Genomic DNA, 22,912 nt, shown 5'->3' on the forward strand with positions numbered 1-22,912 from the left:
ATTAAAAAGTTAAATATAAGATCTGAAAGTATAAAACTCTTAAAAGAAAATATAGGAGAAACATTTCAGGAAGTAGGACTAGGCAAAGACTTTATGAATATGACTCCCACAGCACAGGCAACTAAAGAAAAAATAATTGTGATTATATCAAATTAAAAAGCTGCATTGGCAAAAGAGCAACCTACACAGTGGGAGAAAATATTTGCATACTATGCATCTGACAAAGCATTAATATCCAGAATATACAAGTAACTGAAACAATTTAACAGTAAAGTAGCAAATAGTCTGATTCTTAAACTGGGCAAAGGAGGTGAATAGGCATTTCTCAAAGGAAGATACAGAAATGTCCAGCAGACACATGAGAATGTTCAACATCACTCAGCAGCTGAAGTGTAGGCCAAAACCACACTGAGATGTCATCTCACTCCAAATAGACTTGCTTTTATCGAAATGGCAGAGAATAACGAATGCTGGTGAGAAGGTGTAGAAAGAACAACCCTACTATATGGTGAGTGGATCTGTAAATTGGTGCAGCAGTTATGGAAAATGGTGAGGATGTTCCTCAACCAGCTACAGATAGTACTGCCAAATGACTCAGCAATCCCGCTACTGGATATGTATTCAAAGGATTGGAAATAATCATATAGAAGGGACAGCTGTACTCCCATGTTTATTACAGCTCCATTTGCAGTAGCCAGTAGTTGGAACCGACCTAAATTTTCATCATTGGATGACTTGATAAGGAAAATGTGGTATATTTACAGAATGGACTGTTACTCTGCCATAAAAAAGAATGAAATATTGCCATTCACAGCAACATGGATGAACTTAGTAAAGAGTATAAGTAAAATAAGCCAGGAACAAAAAGAGAAATATTGCATGTCCTTGTGTGTGGGAGCTAATAAAATAAATATATAAGTAAATATTGCATGTCCTCATGTGTGGGAGCTAATAAAATATATAAGTAAACCAAGAAACACAACAATCACAATAAATAATGCATTGAACTTTGTGAGAAGAAACCAGAACTGAGGTTACCATAGGTAGGAAATGGTCAGGGGTATTGGGGCAGGGAGAAATTGGTAAAGGGCCACAAAAATTGGTTACATTATATAATGAAGGATATATACTAATCCTGATTTCAACATCACATATTGAACATAGGTGCTGATATTCAATGCTTTACCCCAAAGATATGTACAATCAACTGTATTGCATTAAAAAAAATTTTTAAAGCTTTTTATTGTACCTTCACTTATTCCTTTAATTCTCTTTTTGATCTTTGGTTGGTGCCTGATATTAATTAGTGGAAATTATCACACATTATTGTTTTAAACGTTTCTTTTTTTTTTTTTCTCCATCTGTCTTCTTTTGCTGGTTTTCTTACTCTATGTTACAACTTTTGTCATTCTCCAACAGTCTTTGGATATTATGTTCTGTTCCTTTTTGTCTACTTCTTGTGTGTGTATGCTTTTCAGTTCTTAATTTCTTTGATGTATCCTCAAGCCCAGAGATTTTTTTCCTCAGCTGTGTTCAGTCTCACCATGTTGGTGAAAGTATGGTGCCAATAATATTAAGGACCACAGTTCAATCCCTATACTGGTCAGTTGCCTTCCCACTGTGTATCTTTCTAATGTCTACGTAATTATTTAGAGGATTTTTGGAGCTGGCCCATGGCTCACTTTTGGAGTGTTTGGTACTGATAACACCTAGGCCAAGGGTTTGGATCCCCATACAGGGATGGCTGGTTGGCTCACTTGGGAGAGCATGGTGCTGACGAAACTAAGGTTAAGGGTTAAGATTCCCTTACCAGCTATCTTTTAAATAAATGAATCAATAAAAATAAAGGATTTACATTCATACAAGTATGAATATGTTGGATTTGAAACCACACCAAGTGCAAAAAAAAAAAAAAGTAAATATAAGATGGATCAATTGGTAGACTTCTTAATACTAAGTTCCCCTTTAATTGTGGAATAAATTTAGGAAATTTATTTTTGTACTTCACAGTCTATTGCTTTTTGTCTCTTACATTTAAAGATAGAGTGCTTCTGCAAACTCTGTCCTTTGTTTTGATTTTTTTTTTTCTTACTTGGACTCTCTTAAGTTTGCTTACTTATTCTGATAGCTACAGGTAACATCGAAATTTTGATGCTTTCCTGCTTTGGACTGAGTGTCCCCCAGAAACCTGACCTGCACCGTGACACTGTTAATATGGTGGGAGATCCTATTAAGGTCATTGAAAGGTGGGGCTTAGAAGATGTGATTACATCATAGGACCAACATGTAATGAATGGGTTAATAATGGTGGGCAGGGGTGTGGTTCTGAGGGCTTTAAAAGAAGAACAAATAAGAGGTTGACCTCTTTCTGCTCTGCCATTTTCTGCCATGTGAGACCCCTGGGTCACTGTCGTCTCCACCAAGGCCTTCACTGGCTGTGTTCCCTGGACTTTGGACTTTCCAGCTTTTGAATCTGCAAGCAGTAAATTTCATTTTCTAACAAATCACCCATTCCTGGGTATTTTGTTATAAGCACCAGAAATGGACTAATACATTTCCAAGTCATTATCTTCAGTGTAGATCTCTGTCTCTTGAGCTCTGGAATCATGTCCAATTGCCATTTGGACATTCCCACAGATATTTCAAGTATAATGTGTTGAAGTTTGTTTAATTTCTACCCATTATATTTTTCTGCCATTCTTTAAAATATACTTTACAGTGCTAGTATCTCACTAGCTGTGGCTATGTAGAGAGCCTGAGAATAAAACACGCTTTTATTTTCTGCACAGGAATTTAATACCACAGTGTCTTCCTGCTTTTTATTTCAGTTTCTTTTTCTTTTTCATAGTATTACTTCCCTCTTCTATATGCTTACTGCTTTATGTTCTATATATTCTTTTTTTTCCCTACTGGATTGCTAGTACAGAGATGTGGGCCTATGACCTGAGTGTTACTAGAATCATGCTCTCCCAAGCGAATAACTGGCCATGCTTGATCTGTGTTCTGCATAGCTAGTCTTCCATCACCCTGTTTTCTTCCCCTCAGACTCTCCAATGTTCTTTCCTTACTCTTTCTAGTGGGTGACTATTAAATTGTAAGTCTAGTTATGTAAGTGATTTGTTTTTACAAAACCACATTTACACCCTGTGGTTTAGAAAGTGCCAGTGTTCAGTCACATGCAGACACAAGCAATGCTTTAGTATGTTGGAAGGAAATTTTGGAGTGTGTTTATATGTGCTTTCAGTGTATAAGTAATTAAAAAACAGCAAATGCATGTTTTACTGTTTGAAATAGACAAATATTTTAAATGCAGAATCATTCCATTGTGCGTATTTTTAAATATTATATCTGTTATCACTGCTCACAAGCATTCATCTAGACGTGGTGCCATGTGTAGTTCCATAAACGTGAGGTGTCTTCCTTTACTCTTGTGACTACAGTTTTGCTCTTGCCTCATATTCATGAGAACATATGGTTCACATGGACAGGCTTAACATCTTCAGCACTTCAGTGAAGTGGAAACCGAATACAATGTAGAATTATATTTTGTTTTTCTTACCACATTCTCTATTGAACTTGTTCTAACACACTGGTTCAGGTATGTATTGATATTTATGTCTTCATACCTGAGTATAAACTCCTTAGAGAAGCAGCATTTTATTTGTACCTTTATCACTAGCAACAACGGTGGTTCTTAGCTATAAGGTAAGCTCTGTAATCATATTTTTAGTAATCAATATATCATTACAGTGACAGGATATTCCTGCTGCTTTTTTTTTTCCCTACACCACGTGGAGTACCAAAAAGCAGCATCTTATTTCATACATAAGACAGACACACACACACACACTGAAATGTGAACTCTGAGATTTCTGTTTTTGACCCAGCACTGGTGGCTTGAATTGACATTGATGTGCCATTACAGGAGTTAGTGTCATTTGAGGATGTGGCTGTGGACTTCACCTGTGAGGAGTGGCGGGACCTGAATGATGCTCAGAGGACTTTGTACAGGGATGTCATGCTGGAGATCTATAGCAGCCTGGTGTCACTGGGTGAGTGAAACTCCCCAGTATCATTCAAGAGATACACTTTGTTATTTTTTTATAAACATAGAAATGATTTATAGGGTTTCATGCTATTTGGTAAGATTACATTTAATGAAAAACATGTCATCCCTGTCTCAGAAAAGATTCAAATTGGCCTTTTTATTGCGTAATTTCTGTAGCTGAGCTCTTGTCATTCTTCCAAGAATCTCACTTTGCACTTTTATAAAGTCCTATGTTACTTCCAATTAACAGGGTACTGCATTAGTAAACCTGATGTTATCCTCAAGTTGGAGAAAGGAACAGAGCCATGCATGATAGAAGAACACCCAAACCAGAGCCTCCCAGGTTAGTAAGCACATACTGGGCAGAGGCCAAGAAGAATAAAACCCAGCAGATGTTGGCTGTGTTCAGCTGTTTCTGGCAATTTTTCCCCAGGTCCCTGAGCTGAAGCTGGCTCACCTCCATGCATCAAACCCATGTATTATATACTCTCTTAGATGCACTCACACATACATATCTGCATATTTTACTTTGCTGGGGTTTTGTTTTTTGTGAACATTCTTAAAATATAATCCCCACATTTCTCTTTGACATTTATTTTTGCTATTCACTTTTCCAATATTGTCAGTTGTCCTTGTGTCCTCCAATCTCACGGACATGGTTTTTCAGACTCTATCCTTTTTGTGTGTGTGTGTGTTTTAAAACAGAATATCTGTTTTATTCAGAATATCTGAAATTGGGTAATTTATAAACAAACAAGCTGTCTGTTACTGTTCTGCTTGGGATCTTGGCCACTCCAAGTTCAAGGGGCTGTATTTGGTGAGGGCCTTTTTTCTGTTGGGGATTCTTGGTAGAATCCCAAAGTAGTGTAGGGTTTCACTTATGAAGTTGATAAAAAAGGACCACCTGTGAGCCTGTGTACCAGCACATAAGAAATTATGTAGCTAAAGAAAACGTCATAGGGGCATGGAAAAGGATAGTTCTGGACTTTACAGAGGAGCCAGGAGACTCTGGGTGCCAAGGGCAAGTGAATCAGTGGTTTCAAGATGAGAGGCTGAGATTGCTGTTTGGAAGTTGATGGAATTTGGATGTTTTGTCCTCCCTGAACTTGTGGAAATTTGATCCCCAATGTGGCATCGTTGGAAACTGATTGAATCATGGGGGCAAGTCCCTCATCAGTGGATTAGTTCTCTCTCTAAGTGGGGGGAGTAATGAGTGAGTTCTCACTCTATTAGTTCCCATGAAAGCTGGTTGTTTAAAAGACTTGGGAACCTCCCCTCTCTCCCTCTTGCTTCCTCTTGCCATGTGATCTGCTTGTACCCACCAGCTGCCTGCCACTTTCCACCATGAATGGAAGCAGCCCGACGCCTGTGCCAGATGGAGCTGTCCCAGAATCATAAGCCAAATAAATCTCTGTTCTTTATAAATTACCCAGAATCAGGTATTTCTGTTACAGCAACACAAATGGTAATACAGAAAGGTGGTACCAGGAGTGTGGTGTTGCTATACAAATACCTGAAAATGTGGATGCAGCTTTGGAATTGGATTTTAGGCAAAAGTTGGAGGAGTTTAGAGGAGTTAAGACAAAAAGATGTGAGAATGTTTGGAAAGTTTTAGAGATTGGTTAAGTCTTTGTGACCAGAATGCTGATAGACACAGGGACAGTAAAAGCCATGTAGATGATGAGTTCTCAGACAGAAATGAGAAACTTATTGGGAATTAGACAAAAGATAACCCTTGCTACAACATAGCAAGGAACTTGGATGCATTGTGTCCATACCCTTGGACTTTGTGGAAGGTGGGACTTAAGAGTTGTGAATCAAAATGTTTGGCAGTAGGGCTGACCCCGTGGCGCACTCCCGGATCCTATATAAGGATGGCCGGTGCGCTCACTGGCTGAGTGCGGTGTGGCTGGTCACAAAAAGACACAAACAAACAAACAACAACAGCAACAACAACAAAATGTTTGGCAGGAGAAATTTCTAAGCAGAAAACCATTAAGGAAGCTGCATGATTACTTCTAACAGCCTACTCTGAGTTATGGTGGCAAAGGCTGATGTAAAGCCAGAACTTAAAAGGGAAGCAGGGTGTAAAGATTTGGAAAATTTGTAGCCTGGCCATGTGGTAGAGAAGTATAGAGCAGGAGAAAAACACAAGGGTGAAGCACATAAACTGATTGCTAAAGGCATTAGCATGGGGTAAGGCAGCCAGATGCTAATAGGAAGGACAATGGGAGAGTGGCCCTGAAGGCATTTCAGAAGACTGGAAGGGTGCCCCTCTCATCAGAGGTCCTGAGGCTTAGAAGGACTGAGTTGTCACAGAGGACAGACCTGGGATGCAGCTGCCCTCAGGAACAAGTTACCAGCATCCCAGCTGCTGTGGCTGGAGCATCCCTGCCTCAAGTGTAGTTTGTGCAGCTGCTCTGGAGAGTAGAATCCTGAAACCTCAGTGGCATCCACATTGTGTTGTCTGCAGGCCAGCAAGATATAAGAGCAGTGGAGGTGTGGCAGCCTCCACCCAGATTCCAGAGGGTGTATGGAAAAGCCTGGAGGCCCAGGCAGAGACCTGTCGCAGGGGCAGAGCCATCACAGAGGCCATCTACTAGAGCAGTGGTGAGCAGGATTGTAGGGTCAGAGGCCTCACAGAGAGCCTCCACCAGCAAAACTTCTAGTAGAGCCAAGGCAGCAGGGCTGCCACCCAGACCCCAGAACTGCAGGGTCAATGGTAATGTGCAACACAGGCCTGGAAAAGCTGCAGGCACCAGTGCAGTGTACTGGGCTGGGCCTGTCAGAGCTGTGGAAGCAAGGCTGCCCAAGGCTTTGGGAGTCCAGATGCCCTATTGTACCCAGGATGCAGGACTTGGAGTCAAGGAAGATTATTTTGGAGCTTTAAGATTTAATGTCTGTCCTCCTGGGTTTGGGGCTTGTTTGGGGCCTGTTTCTCTTTTCTTTGGCATTTTCCTTTTTGGAATGGGAATGTATACCCAATGTCTGTTCCACCATTGTGTCTTGGTAGTAGATAAATTTGGTTTTGATTTTTACCAGTTCACAGCTGGAAGGCCTTTTTCTTTTGGTCTCAGATGAGACTTTGGACTTTGGACTTTGGGATTTTAAGTTGGTGTTGGAGAAAGCTAAGAATTTTGGGATTGTTGGGATGGAATTATTGTATTTTGAATGTGAGAGGGACATGAGGTTTGAGAGGCCAGGGGCAGAAGGATGGAGTTGGGTGTTTTGTCCTCCCAGAACTCATGTGGAAATTTGATCCCCAATGTGGCAGTGTTGGAAACTGATTGAATCATGGGAGCGGATCCTTCATGAATGGATTAGTGCTCTCCCTAGGTGGGGGGAGTAATGAGGGAGTTCTTGCTCTGTTAGTTCCCGTGAGAGCTGGTTGTTTAAAAGAACTGGGCACCTCCAGTCTCTCTTGCTTCCTCTCTTCATGTGATCTGCTTAAAAGAACTGGGCACCTCCAGTCTCTCTTGCTTCCTCTCTTCATGTGATCTGCTTGTGCCTGCCAGCTGCCTGCCACTTTCCACCATGATTTGAAGCAGCCTGAGGCCCATGCCAAATGCAGCTGTCACAGAATCATAAGGCAAATAAACCTCTGTTCTTTATGTTACCCAGACTCAGGTATTTCTGTTACAGCAACACACACAGATTATAACAGAAGTGTCATTTGAAGTTTGTATTTTTCTCTTCTCTTTGTAGACATCATTATAAAACAACAAAAAAAGGTAGAAATGTACAGGAGACCACTTTTTTATTTGCAGATCATTCAAAATTCCAATGAATAATACTAAAGCTTTCATGAACAAGGAATTATCAAGTGGAATTTATTTTAGAATTTCAGAACACAAGTCGATTTTATGAGTCAAAAAAACCTTTTACAAAGATGGTTGGCACAACCTTGGTTTCAGAACCAAATACTTCAGACCAACAGGAGAGGGCTGCCTGGAGGGGTGGACTGAAATTTCATGTATACTAACGGTTCTGAGAAGCATGGGACATCACATTTAATGAGTAATTTGTGGCTGGCCCTGCTTAGGGTGGAGAAAAGTATATTTTATTATTTGTTAAACTTCCACATACCTATTACCATTTTCTAGGGAAGAGGATAAAGTATGAAAACATGAATGCAAAATTATTAACCTCAATCATTTTTCTTTATATGTGATGAAAAACTGCCTCACTCTTGAATCTGAAAGTAGCCAGTGAAGGAAAACCTAGCCATTTTCAAAGCAGAAGAATAAGTAAAAGAGGAGCAGGTGATAAGCACTATTGATTTAAGAATAAAACAGTCTCAAAGGTGTAAACACAAGGAATGTGATAAGCAGCTATTTCAAAACTACAATTAGAAGGTAAAAATTATCACATATTTCATCATATCTTAAAAAAGAAAAAAGTGAATATAGAAGTAAAGAAAAAGTTACATAATTTTTCAAAATGTGTTAATATAAGATAACATTAAGTCAGTAGGAAGAAAACCCAGATACTCATGAAGCCAATATCCATTATTGATTTTTATAAAATCTTCTTTTACTAGGATTGGGAGAAACGTCTCTCCCTTTACATAAGCATGCAATAAAATATGCTTATGTGTGGTTAATGGATATCATTATTTTTTCTCATTTCAGATGTCCAGATAGTCAGTCACCTAGCTGAGAGCAGCCAAGAAAGTCATGGTAGATACTTCCGGGAAGGTGTAATCATCAGCAGAAACCGATCAACTGAGGAGAGAGTTGATTTAGTAAAATCATTAAATTTGAGTTCAGAGCATATTTTAAATCTGGTGATAAATGATGGAAGATATTCAGGAGTGGAGCATGAGGAATTTAATGTACATCAGAATGAACTTCGAGAGACTGATGACCTATATGCGGGAGAGAAATCTGATGTCCATAATATAACTGGGAAATCACAGAGACAGCACAAGCATCTTAGTCAGCATCCCAAGATTCAAACTGGGCCACCTTCTGAATACAGTGGAAAAAAATCCTCGAACTCAGTGCCAACAATGTTTAAATATAAGAAGATTCATATGGGTGTGATCACCTGTAAATGTAATGAATATGGGAAAGCCTGTGATAAATCAACTGTCATAACCCAAGAGATAACACAGGTAGGAAAGAAAACTTTTCAATGTCATGTATGTGGGAAAATGTTCTATAAAAAGGCTAAACTTTCTCAACATCAGATTATACACACAGGAGAGAAATATAAATGCAGTGAATGTCAGAAATCTTTTATCAAGAAATCAGATCTTACCTTATATCAGGAAACATGTACAGAGAAGAAGCTTTACCCACGTAAAGGACAGGAGAAATTTTTGCATCAGAAGTCAGACCTTACTATGAATCACAGAATTGAAACAGAGGAAAGGTCCTATGGATTTACTAAGTATAGCAAGAACTTTCATGAGAATTCACTTCTCAACTATCATCAGACAATTCACACAAGTGAGAAATCATCTGAATGTAATGAATGTAGGAAAACTTTCTACCATAATTCTGCCCTTACCCTATATCAGAAACTTCACATAAGTGAGAATCCATATGAATGTGAAGAAAGTCAAGTTTTCTATAGTAAGTCAAGACTTCACAAACAGAGAATTCACACAGGTGAGAAACCATATGAATGTAAAGAATGTGGAAAAGGTTTTAAGCAGAATTCAATCCTCAGCAGACATCAGAGAATTCACACAGGTGAGAAACCATTTGAATGTAATGAATGTGGAAAAGCTTTTAACCAAAAGTCAATCTTCAGTAGGCATCAGAGAATTCACACTGGTGAGAAACCATATGAATGTAAAGAATGTGGAAAAGCTTTTAACCAAAAGTCAATCCTCAGCATGCATCAGAGAATTCACACAGGTGAGAAACCGTATGCATGTAAAGAATGTGGAAAAGCTTTTAAACAAAAGTCGATGCTCAGCTTGCATCACAGAAATCACACAGGTGAGAAACCATATGAATGTAAGGAATGTGGAAAAGCTTTTCACCAAAAGTCAATCCTCAGCATGCATCAGAGAATTCACACAGGTGAGAAACCATACGCATGTAAAGAATGTGGAAAAGCTTTTAAGCAAAAGTCGATGCTGAGCTTGCATCACATACATCACACAGGTGAGAAACCATATGAATGTAAAGAATGTGGAAAAGGTTTTAACCAAAAGTCCAATCTCAGCATGCATCAGAGAATTCACACAGGTGAGAAACCATATGAATGTAAAGAATGTGGGAAAGCTTTTAAACAAAAGTCACACCTCAGCCGGCATCAGAGAATTCACACAGGTGAGAGACCATATAAAAATAAAGAACATGGAAAAGCTTTTAAACAAAAGTCAATGCTCAGCTTGCATCAGAGCAATCACGCAGGTGAGAAACCATATGAGTGTACAGAATGTGGAAAAGGTTTTAACCATAAGTTGATCCTCAGCATGCATCAGAGAATTCATACCGGTGAGAAACCATATGAATGTAAAGAATGTGGAAAAGCTTTTAAACAGAAGTCAATGCTTAGCTTGCATCAGAGAAATCACACAGGTGAGAAACCATATGAATGTAAAGAATGTGGAAAAGCTTTTAACCAAAAGTCAGTCTTCAATAGGCATCAGAGAATTCACACAGGTGAGAAACCATATGAATGTAAAGAATGTCAGAAAGGTTTTAACCAAAAGTCCAACCTCAGCATGCATCAGAGAATTCACACAGGTGAGAAACCATATGTATGTAAAGAATGCGGGAAAGCTTTTAAACAAAAGTCACACCTCAGCAGGCATCAGAGAATTCACACAGGTGTGACACCATTTGCATGTAAGGAATGTGGGAAAGGTTTTATCCAAAAGTCAGACTTCAGCATGCATCAAAGAATGCAACCATGTGAGAAGGCCTATGAATGTAACAGATGTCAAAAAACTTTTAACAAGTCATACTTCATGTTGCATCAGAGTACTCACACAGGGAAAATTCCTTATGAATGTAATGAATGCGGAAAAGCTTTTAAACAAAAGTCCCATCTCAGCAGGCATCAGAGAATTCATACAGGTGAGCAACCATATGAATGTAAAGAATGTGGAAAACCATTTAAACAAAGGTCACACCTCAGCATGCATCACAGAATTCACACAGGTGAGAAAACTTATGAGTGTAAAGAATGTGGAAAAGCTTTTAAACGGAAGTCACACCTTAGCACACATCAGAGAATTCACACAGGTGAGAAACCATATGAATGCAAAAAATGTGGGAAAGCTTTTAACCAAATGTCGATCCTCAGCATGCATCAGAGAATTCACACAGGTGAGAAACCGTATGAATGTAAAGAATGTGGGAAAGCTTTTAACCGAAAACCGTACCTCAACAGGCATCAGAGAATTCACAAAGGTGAGACCCCACATGAATGTAGGGAATGTTGAAAAGCTTTTAACCAAAAAACAGCCTTCAGCATGCATCAGAGAACTCACCCAGGTGAAAAGTCCTGCAAATGTCATGGATGTAAAAAAATGTTCACTCATAGGTCATACTTCAGGATGCATCAGAGTACTCACATGCAAAAACCATTATGAGTGTAAAGAATGTGGAAAACTTTTTGTGTGTGTGGCTGGCTGGTTCAGGGATCTGTATCCATGACCTTGGTTGCTACAAGGCTGTGCTCTAACCAGCTGAACTAACTGGCCAGCCAGGAATGTGGAAAAAATTTAACTGAAAATCAGCCCTCAGCAGGCATCAGAGAATTCACATGAGTGAGAAACAATATGAATGTAAAGAATGTGGAAAGGGTTTCAACAGAAAGTCAGCCTTCAGCATGCATCAGAGAACTCACACAAGTGAGAAGCCCTCCAAATGTAATGAATGTGGAAAAACCTTTAACAAGTCATACTTTTGGATGTATCAGAGTACTCCCACAGGAGAAAAAAAAACCTGAATGTAAACAACATGGAAAAGCTTTTAATTGAAAGTTGACCCTCAGTAAACATGAGAGAATTCACAGGTTACAAACCATCTGATTGTAAAGAATTTGGAAAAGCTTTTAACCAAAATTCATCCTTCAACATGCATCAGAGAATTCACACAGGTGAGAAGCTGTGCAAAGATAATGAATGTGGAAAAATCTTTAACAGCAAATCATCCTTCAGAATGCATCAGAGTACTCATGGGAAAAAAAAAACTTATTAATGTAAAGAATATGGAAAAGATTTTAACCAAAAACCAAACCTCAGCAGGCATCAGGGAATTCACACAGGTGTGAAACCATATGAATGCAAAGAATGTGTAAAAGATTTTAAAAACCAGTCACAGTTTAGAAGACATCAGGATACTCACATGTGGGAAAAATATGAATGTAATGAACATGACAAGCTTTTTACAGGAACTGCACCTAATAAACATAAAAGGATTCACACGGGAAAATCACAGTGAATGTAATGGGTACAGGAAAATATTTTGCCAGGAGTCACACTTCAGGATACATCAAAGAACTTACATCAAGAAGATGTATTAATGTATAATTATTCTTTGGTATTGGTGATTGTTTTGAAGATCTATTTATATAAAAACTTGCTGGTGCTGAAGTTTCTTCTATAAATGGTGTGGTGTTTCTGTATTACCAATTGACCTCCTGCCATGTGCTTTGCGTATTGTATAGATTCCTTTTAATACTGAACAAAATGTGATTACTATGTAAATACTTGTTATACTGTGTTGTTTTTTACTGGTAGAATTGTTTCAATTATTTAACAATTTTATTTATCTTTGAGGATTTTTGATAACTGGTTGAATCACCAGAAGTATAACTCTCAGATATGTAAGGAGGGCTCTAATGAATGTGAAAACATCTTTCCTCTGACATCTGAAGGCTGGCTACAGTTAGAGTATTGTTGCTTAAAGCAGTGTGCTCATAACACAAAGGATCCCCATACCAACCATCCACTAAAAAACAAAAATAAAACAGTTACACCACAGCAAGCATTAGAGAATTTACACGGGAGAAATTCTGTATGGATTAGACTGGCTGTGTGTCTTCTAAATACAATCACTCTTTTCTCTTGTATACATAGCCTGCAATCTGAGCCTTCCATGACTGAGTGGATGACCATGCAATTTAGCTCTGTTCAGGGGAACATAGATACAAGTGATGAATGTTATTTCCAGTCCAGGTAATTAAAAAAAATATTCCATGCAGTTCCTGATTTCCCATGTTCTCTGGTACTGAATCAAGATGGCTGCTGTGTAGAGTTGGGGACCAGAGGTAGGAGAAATCCACCCCCAGTTAAAATAGAAGGAATTGAAGAACCAGAGATATTCTCACCTCTATCCCAAAACCTCCATTTATACATTATCTAGGAAATTCTTTGAGCCATTCTATGTGTTTGAATTTCAACACAACCAGCCCACTGTACCTAACTGATTTCATAAACTTTCTGAGGGAAGTTTCCAGTTCTTGTATATGGGAGGAGAAACCTGTATTGTCACTTTTTATACACAGATCAGTTTACGGGAAAATCAAATTATTGGGAGAAACAATGCAATAAATATGGGATATCTTATCAGACAAGGACATCTCATGGAACAGTGAAAAGAAAGTTAAATATCTTTCTAAATATCTGATGTGTAAATGCTTTCAAGAAAACTTTCAATGATTTTTATGTTCGAATGTGAAGTGAAAACAATTTATGATAGGAATGGTAAGTGGAGTATTAAAGCTATTAACGTTTTGAGGACTGGCACCTGGCTCACTTGGGAGAGTGTGGTGCTGCTAATACCAAGGCCAAGGGTTTGGATCCATATACACGGATGGCCAGTTAGCTCACTTTGGAGAGTGTGGTGCTGACAACAGAGTTAAGGGATAAGATTCCCTTATAGCCGTCTCTTAAAAAATAAACAAATAAATAAAAAGCTATTATTGATGTTTTGAATGCATATTGATATTAAAATGACTGGTTATACTACCTGCCATGGTATATTTGACTTTGGAGACAGTTTTGGTTGTCATAACTGAAGGATAAGAGATGCTACTCCATCTGGTAGACAGAAGTCACAGATGTTGCTAGTCAGCCTACCATGCAAAAAACAAGCCTCCTAATATATGGTACATTTATGCGTATGTGTTCTTTGTTAAAAATTTACCTTAATGGAACCCAGCATAACTGTGGATAAGGAATATGTACACTTAGTGTAATAATTTGGCTTGACTTATTTCAGGGTTTTTAATATTAAATGCCAGTCTAACTTTTGTATATTTTGTTAAATGTGTTAAGACTTACGTACAGCACTACATAGTTTTTTTTTTTTTTTCTTGCTCACCTATTGCAGGTAAAGTTGTATGACCAGCACTACAGAACTGTCTAAGTAAAAGTAATTGTTTCTAATGTTTGCAACTAACAGAGCCAGTCAGTGGGTTGAATAGAAACATTTCTTTTGGAATGCACAAATCAGGCACATAATTGTAAGCAAGTTGTCTGAAATCATTAACAGTTGTAAACAATAGTAGTTATGTTATTCTAATCAGTGAAAAGCAGTGTTTGGAAGGAATATTTATCTTTTATTCCTATTTCTCATATTTATAAATGGGACAAAACCTAGGTATAACTGTGTACCACATGCCCTGTACCTGAGAAATCTCTTGTTTTTCAATTTGAAGTGATGGAGTGCTATTTTGCATCTTGCCAAGAGCAGGTAAATCCTGGCTCCACTTGTGTATTGCCTTCTGCATGGCTTTGCTTGTGTATAGGCCTCCAGAACTAGAGGTGGCCCCAGAGGCTGTTTTTCCTAAGAAGTCTTCTAGAGTCTGCGATGATCCTATCTGCCTTCACAGCCCTCAGTGTGGGGAGACCCAGGCCTCAAGGAGAGGAAAGAGCAAGTAAGACAAAATGTGGTCCAGCATTGAACCTGAAGGGTGTGGCTGGAGGCAGGGGTTGTAGGCTCCTTTTATTCAGCAATGTCATTTCCATCTGCCACCATTCTGTCCCCTAATTTCTCTTAACAGTGGACAGAGAGTACAGCACCATCATTTATTAAACATTTTTTGCTCTAATCTTTATTCTGTTTTGGGGGGGGTAATTTTCCACCTTTATCTAGTTTTTTATTTTAATTTTAATTTTAATTTTTTATTTTTTAAAAGATGCCTGGTAAGGGGATCTTAACCCTTAAACTGGTGTTGTCAGCACCATACTCTCCCAAGTGAGCTTAACCAGCCATCCCTTTGTGGGGATCTGAACCCTTGTCCTTGGTGTTATCAGCACCACACTCTCCCAAGTGAGCCATGGGCCAGCTCCCTTATCTAGTTTTTTAGTTGGAAGTTTAGATATTTGATATTAGATCTTTCTTTTCTAAAATATAGGTATTTACAGCTATGAACTTCAAGCCATTTTTTTTTTTTTTTTTTGGTGTGTTGCTGTTTTCAATCTCAAAATGTTTCTAGTTTTAGTGTCATTTTTGTGACTCACTGGCTATTTGAGAATTTGTACTTTTCACATAATTGTGAACTTCTGAAATATTTATTCAATTTATAATCTTCACTTTAAGTCTGTTGTGGTCAGAGAACATACATCGTATGATTTCTATCCTCAAATTTATTGAGGATACTTTATGGCCTTGCAAATGTTCGTTTCTGGAGTATGTTTTATGTGCACTTGGATAGCATGGGTGTTCTGTTGCTGGGTGGTGTGTTCTACACATACATGTCTGTAAATTCAAGTTCTTTTATAATGTCAAAGACTTCTTACAACTGGAAGTCTTTTGCCTAGTTCTGTCATTTAAGTTGTACTTGATGTCTCCAAATATTTATATAGAACAGTCTACTTCTCCCTTAATTTCCTGTCTTTTTATCTGATGTTGAGCTTATCTGTTTGGTGCACATATATGTTATGTATATGTATATGTATAATTGTTGTGCCCTCTTGGCTGACACTTTTGTCATTATAAAGTGACCTCTTCATCTACAATAACAGTCTAATTTATGTTCCCATCTAGTGTTCTATTCACATCTTCCAGAATTTTTATCTTTTTTATAATACCTGTTCTAACAGGTCTGATGTGATCTTATTGTAGTTTTAAACAGCATTTTCCTGTGGATTAGTGATGTTGACAATGTTTACATATATCTCTTGGCCAATTCAAGTCTTTTGGGAAATGTCTATTCAGGTTTTTGCCCACTTTTTTGAGTATGGTTATTGTTATTGAGTAGTTTGAGTCCTTTATATGCTTTGGATTTAGCCATTGTCAGATGTATGGCTTGCAAATATTTTCTCTGAATCTGTGGGTTGTATCCTAACTTTGATATTTGTTTCATTTTCTGTGCCAAAGCTTTTTAGTTTGATGCTACAAATTTTATCTAACCATGAGATTAGCATATTTTTTGTTTTAATATGTGATGTGTTATTCAGTGTATTTTCTAATTTCCACTTGATGTAAAATTATATTGATTGGGTGTCAACATTTCATCTATAACCCAGGCATGAGTAACCCCATATCATAGTTAGAAAAATGAGAGGTTGAGATTTAGGTTTGTTGCCTGAGGTCTCAGACTGGCTGTAAACCATTTCCACCATGCTATATTCTTCCATTCTTCTGTGGAAACCATGCTATTCTGTATGGAAGCCTGGGTGAGCCTCTCTCTTCAACCCCACCACATTGCTGGGATATCTTGTGTGGGAGCTTGTCAAGAGAAGGGATTTCTTTTTCCTTAAATCAATGTGTTTAAACCCAGGAGATGCACACCTTGACTTCAGTCATTGGCATTAATGGATTAATGCATACAGTGGAATTGAAACCTGCATGAGGTATACACAAGGCCAAGTTGATTGACTTTCTAAACATTGAATATACTATACATGTTGATGTCAAAAGTGTCAGTTATATGTCTTGTGTCTATAAGAGGATAAACTACACACAGCTTTGACTTATACTTCTTTTTGTTCAGCAAACCAGTGGGAACTACAGCATGGAAATAACTGGCTTTGGTTCCCAGTGCATTGACCTTTTCTTCCCTAATTTCGAGGGTCTTTTGGGTTCCAGACCCTCTAGGCCCATTGGTGGAGAGGGTCTCAGCCCTCATTGCTCTACCTAGGGGGCTCCAAACACATCAGTTCTTATGTGTCAGCATTCCAGGGACCAAGAAGTTGGGGAAACTCTCTGGTTCAGGCCAAAGGCAGAGTAAGGCCAATGCTATATGCACATTCAGGATCTTTGGGGTATTGGGACAACCTCCATCCCTCCCTCAGCACAGACTCAGCTGAAGCGGGTTGCACCAGAATAATGTCTTCATTTCCCACAGTTCCCTGGGATAAGGTCATGGTGGGGTGTGTCCTCATGGCCTGGAAGGGCATCAGGCCATGCTCAGTGGGAGGCTGTGGGTCATTCTCCTCAAGCAGTTCTATAAACTTGGAACCTGTTCTTGAGTGTTCAGGGTGTGAGTAGGGGGTCTCTAGCATCTCATTGCCCATACATACCAAATTCTCAACCCCATCACCAGTGTGCCTTTGTGCCTTCACTTTTGCTTCATCCACTGCAGGAGTGCTGTGCCCTTTATTGAAGACCCTCCTATTTGGACTCCCAGGGCCCTCCTTGCCCTCAGTCCTCTAGCCATACTTAGCTGCTGTCTTTGTTCCCTTCCACCGAATTTGAGAACTTTCTAACTTTCTTGGATCAACCTCTTCTTGAATGCTTGTGGTGTGGGCAGGAACCTGCACACCACACTTGTCAGCTCTTCCTTCAACTGGATGAAAGGGGTGGGGTAGGAAAGTGCAATGCGGGGAAGAATGTGGAGATGTAGTGAACAGACACAGACAGAAGGTAAAGAGAGGACAAACCCCTCCACCATTTTTATTGGGTGCAACAGGGGATCTGTGCCCACCTCTGCCACTTCCAGTTGTTCATAATCACTGATATGAGATCCTGATATAAGATCAAATCCAGTGCTGGAACATGTTCATCCTAAAGGGCTAGTGGTGCTGCATGGTAGCCTTTAGAAGGTCCTTGGCCTTCTTGTTCTCTTGTAATAGCTGCCTGTAGGCCAGTGGTAAGTGGTAACCACCTTTTTGTCATGCTGACATGTCCATCTCCAACTATGCATCCTATCCCATGGTTTCTGCCTCCCAGCTGTGAAGTAAGAGCCCCTCAGTGATGGTGGATTGTCCCCTGTTCTTCACAGGGAGCACAGCTGCATCTTCAAGGCCTTCAGGTTTGTATCCACCAGCTTCAGTGTAAAGGGGCCAGATGAGCAGGTGAGGGCAGATAAGATCCACCCACCTTCCCTGGTCTCACCTCCTCTGAGCAGCTGCTATTTGCAAATCAACTACACCTCCCAGTTTCCCCCATGCCTCAGAGAACACTATCTGGATGTGCTCGTTTATATACTAATTCCATGTTCCACCACCTGTACAAACTATATTTGTGGATGTACCAATAGAGTTAAGTTTTATCATCTACCTTCAACTGCCATGCCCTGTCTTACCTACTCAAAACAGTTTTTGCCAAGTTGGACCCTAGAAATGTTCAATTGGTCATTTTTCTTAAAACACTCCTTTTTCTTCCTAATATGTATATGTGTGTGTGTATATATATATATATTGAAATGGAATTGAAACCAATCCCCAAAGGAGGAATCATTAGGAATATGTAGTAATATAACTTACTCCTGCTTTAATTCCTTTACATACAATAATTCACAGATGAAAGAATTGTCTGTGCTTGTATCAGGTATATTTATTTCTGAGTTGGAATACCTCAATTATGGCTTCCAGATGTTAAGACAGCTGGACAATAGGAAACCATGTGGATTGGGATATTTGACTCCTATGTAATCAATACATAATAGATCTAAAATAGATCATAGGAATAATTATGGGATAGTCCCTGCCAGTACACAAAGGGGTCAAACATGATTTGTCTGGTCAATTATGGAATTCTGGATTTGATTCCTTTGTCAGATGTTTTGAACAAAGTATGTTGTAGTTACTAATGAAGAAATGATAAAAAATCTATCTGCTACCCTAGGAATGTTCTCAGGCTCCATTGCAAAGGCTGTTGCTGCACAAGAGCATATTAACATTTCTAGCCAGTGTAGTCTCAGAAAATAGAGTTGTTCTTTATTATCCATTAACTAAGGAAGTTGATGTTTTTATTATTTCTAATACTGCATGATGTACCCGAATCAACTTGTCTGAGAAAATTGACTCAGTTGCATCAAATAAGAGAACAAGCCACATGGCTACCATAAGCCTCACCTACTTCTCCATTGTTATTTGATCTATTTAATTGCATGTCTTTTAATGTAAGTTCATGGCTTAAAACCATCATGCAACATAGAATATTCACATAGTTGGCATCATTCCTTTATACTTTCCTTTTTAAACTATGTACTTTTTATCTATTAAAGCTATGCAGAAATACAACTACCTACAAAATAGTGTTTACCCAAAGCTCTGACATAATAACTAATACCTAAACAAAACAGATAAATCGATAACCCAGGCACAAAAGCAAATTTTTCCAGCCTCCGTGCTAGTCAAATGTCATTAAGTGTCTTGACACTGACTTCCGGTTGTTTATTATCACTGATATGAGATCTTGATATAAGACCAGATTCAGTGTCTGGAGCATGTTCATCCCAGCATTAAGGTACACATTAAGTGTGACACTGGACTAATTTATCAGTGATGTTTTCAAAGAAAGATCTTGATCAAAAGGGGGAAATGGAAAAGTCCATGAAATCAAGTTTTGTGAGAAACAGACAAAACAGCTAGGAAAGGACAAGAGAGGGTGGCTCATGCTTGCTTGTCTGAGGTAAGAATTCTTTCCAAGGACCTTCTAAAAACCCATCAAAAATCCCTTCACATTTTTATGCATCTCCTGGTTTATACAAAAACACACGTTTCTATGACAAAGTTTATCATTAGACATTGTTTGCCATTGCAGTAATTCACTTAAGGTGCTCCAAGAAGAAACTGCCCGGTAGTGGCATCTTTAGCAATGAACTGATGACAAATCTGATTCTGAGCCTCCAAAACCAATGAGCCCTGTTTCTAAGCAGCTTATATGAATTTCTCCCTTTATGCAAATAAAAGCTTTCTCTTACCCTTCTCTCACTGAATGAGTTCGTGGCTTTTATGTGTCCCAGATTTTAATCCAATTTTATATTCACAAACACCATATTTGAAGATATTTTACTCTACTGTATTTTTTCTCAGTTAACAGAAGAAATGTACATTAGCACAATAAATGCTGTATATGACAAGGCAAAAGCTAGGACCATCCTAAGTGGTGAAATGTTAAAACGTTTCCAGCCAGTAAAATTTGTGAAGAAATTTCTTTTCTTTCTTTTTTTTAAAGATGACCAGTAAGGAATCTTAACCCTTGATTTGGTGTTGTCAGCACCATGCTCCCCCAACTGAGCCACCAGCCATCCCTGTATGGGGATCCAAACCCTTGGCCTTGGTGTTATCAGCACCACACTCTCCCAAGTGAGCCATGGGCTGACCCCAAATTTGTGAAGAAATTTCTAACCAGAGATATTGAGCAAGAAAAAGAAATGAAAGGCAAACAGTAAAAGTCATGATCTTTCATATAGAAATATCTAATGTCTCCACTGAAAAAGTAAAAAAAAAAAAACCCAGAAATCATACACAAATCTAGTGTAGTTACAGAATACAAAACGAACATAGCAAAACCACTATCATGTTTACACACTAACAACTATGTCGAGCAGAAATTAAGACAGTCCCAATTAAAATAGCATATGCAGAAAATAGAAGTGAATTTAATAAAGGATGTGGACAATGTGTTGAAAACGTTAAAAATGACAAATGTAATGGAAAGATATCACATGTTCATGGATTAAGTATTCAGTATTATTAAACTGTTTATACTGCCCGAAGCAATCTAGAGATTCAATGCAATGCCAATCAAAACATTTACAATTTCAATGTAATTCTTCGCACAAGTATAAAATAAAATTTGAAAGATCTATAAAATCACAAAAGACCACAGACAGGAAAGTTATCTTGAGCAAAAAAAGAAAGCAAGCTAGAGGCATCACGCTACCTAATTTCAAAATATACTGCAGAGTTTAGTAATCAAAACATCATGTTACTGGCATAAAATCTGTCACACTGGCCAATGAAATAGGATAAATGGCCCATAAATATTCCCACACATCTGCAGTCAACTGACTTTTAACAAAAGTGCCAAGAATGCCCCAAGGGGAATAAGAAGTCTGTAAATGATGTTGTGATAAGTACCTTTCCACATGCAGAAAAGAGGAGTAAGACCCTTATTTCCACTTTTGTACAAGAATCAATTCAAAATAAATTAAGGACTTAAACATGAGATTCTAAAATTTGAAAACTACTAGAAGAAAAAATAGTAGGGGTGGTCCCTGATATTGGTGTGAGCAATGATTTTTTAGATATCACTCCAAAAGCACAATTAAAGCAAAAATAGACCAATGAGATTGCATATATCTAAGAATTTTCTGCATAGCAAGACAAACAAAAGAATCAAAAGAGGTCACTCACAGATTCAGAGAAATTATTTGCAAATCATACACCATAATATCCAAAATGTATAAGGGATTCAAACCACTCAATAACAGGAAAACCTTATTTAAAATGGTCAACATAGGTGAAACACTCCAGGAAGTAGGATTTGGTACAGACTTTAAGAATACAATCCCAAAAGCAGTGGCAACCAAAGGAAAAATAAACAAATGGGATTGAGGTTTGGCTTTTGGTTAAAAGCTTTTCCACATCCCTCACATTCATATGGTTTCTCATCTGCGTGAATTTTCTGATGCTGGCTGAAGATTGACTTGTGGGCAAAAGCTTTTCCACATTCTTTGCATTTATATGGTTTCTCACCAGTGTAAGTTCTCTGATGTACAGTGGTGGCACACTTATGGTGGAAAGATTTCCTGCATTCTTCACATTCATATGGTTTGTATTAGTCCATTTTTTGTTGCCGTAACACAGTACCTGAAACTGGGTAATTTATAAAGAAAAGAGGTTTATTTGGTTTACAGTTCTGGGACATCTGTGTCTGGCATGGGCCTTAGGCTGCTTCTACTCATGGTGGGATGTGGCAGGCAGTGGGTACAAGCAGATCACATGGCAAGAGGAAAGAAGAGAGAAAGAGAAAGTGCCAGGGTCTTTTAAACAACCAGCCTTCATGAGAACTAATAGAGCAAAAACTATCCCCAACTTCCAGGGAGAATATTAATCCATTCATGAGGGATCTGCCCCCATGACTCAAACTGCCACACTGGGGATCAGTTTTCCATGAGTTCTGGGAGGAAAATATATCCAAACTCCATCATTCATACCAATTTTCTGTATTAGTCCATTTATGTTGCTTATAACAAAGTACACTGAACTGGGTGATTTATAAAGAAAATGAAATTTATTGCTTACAGTTTCTGATGCTGAGAAGTCCAAAGTCCATCTGGTGGTGGCAACAGTAACCCAGGGGTCTTATATTGCAAGACAGTGGAAGCACGAAGAGCAGAGAGAGAGAAAATAGACTCTCCTCTTCTTTTAATGACCTCATAACCACGCCCCAAACCACCATTTTTAATCCATTCACTATGGCATGGTCCTACAATTTAATCACCCCTTTAAAGCTCCACCTTTCAATTACCATAATAGGATTTCCCACCCTCTTAACAGTCACAGTGGGGGCTACAAGTTTCTAATATGTAAAGCTTGAGGGAAACAATTAAGCTTCAGTAAGTTTGGGGGGCACATAATTCAATCCACTACATGGTTTCTCACCTGTGTGAATTCTCTGATGCCTCATAAGCAAATGGTTATTCCACACTGATTACATTCAAAGGGTTTCTTTCCTATGTGAATTCTTTCATGTGTGTTGAATTCTGATT

General features: G+C 38.5%; 1 protein-coding gene across 1 annotated transcript in view; it reads left to right on the forward strand.

Annotated features, from left to right (window-relative positions):
* Positions 1-12,698, forward strand: part of LOC134375122 (zinc finger protein 420-like) — a 30,785-nt gene extending 18,087 nt beyond the window's left edge. The window contains exons 3-5 of the mRNA XM_063093302.1: positions 3,926-4,052; positions 4,299-4,391; positions 8,680-12,698. Of these exons, the coding sequence (XP_062949372.1) occupies positions 3,926-4,052; positions 4,299-4,391; positions 8,680-11,456 (2,997 nt within the window). The 3' untranslated portion in view covers positions 11,457-12,698. The remainder of the gene's footprint in view (positions 1-3,925; positions 4,053-4,298; positions 4,392-8,679) is intronic.
* The last annotated feature ends 10,214 nt before the right edge of the window (positions 12,699-22,912 follow it).

Source organism: Cynocephalus volans, chromosome 4 (assembly GCF_027409185.1).
Source record: "Cynocephalus volans isolate mCynVol1 chromosome 4, mCynVol1.pri, whole genome shotgun sequence".
NCBI classification, from domain to species: Eukaryota; Metazoa; Chordata; class Mammalia; order Dermoptera; family Cynocephalidae; genus Cynocephalus; species Cynocephalus volans.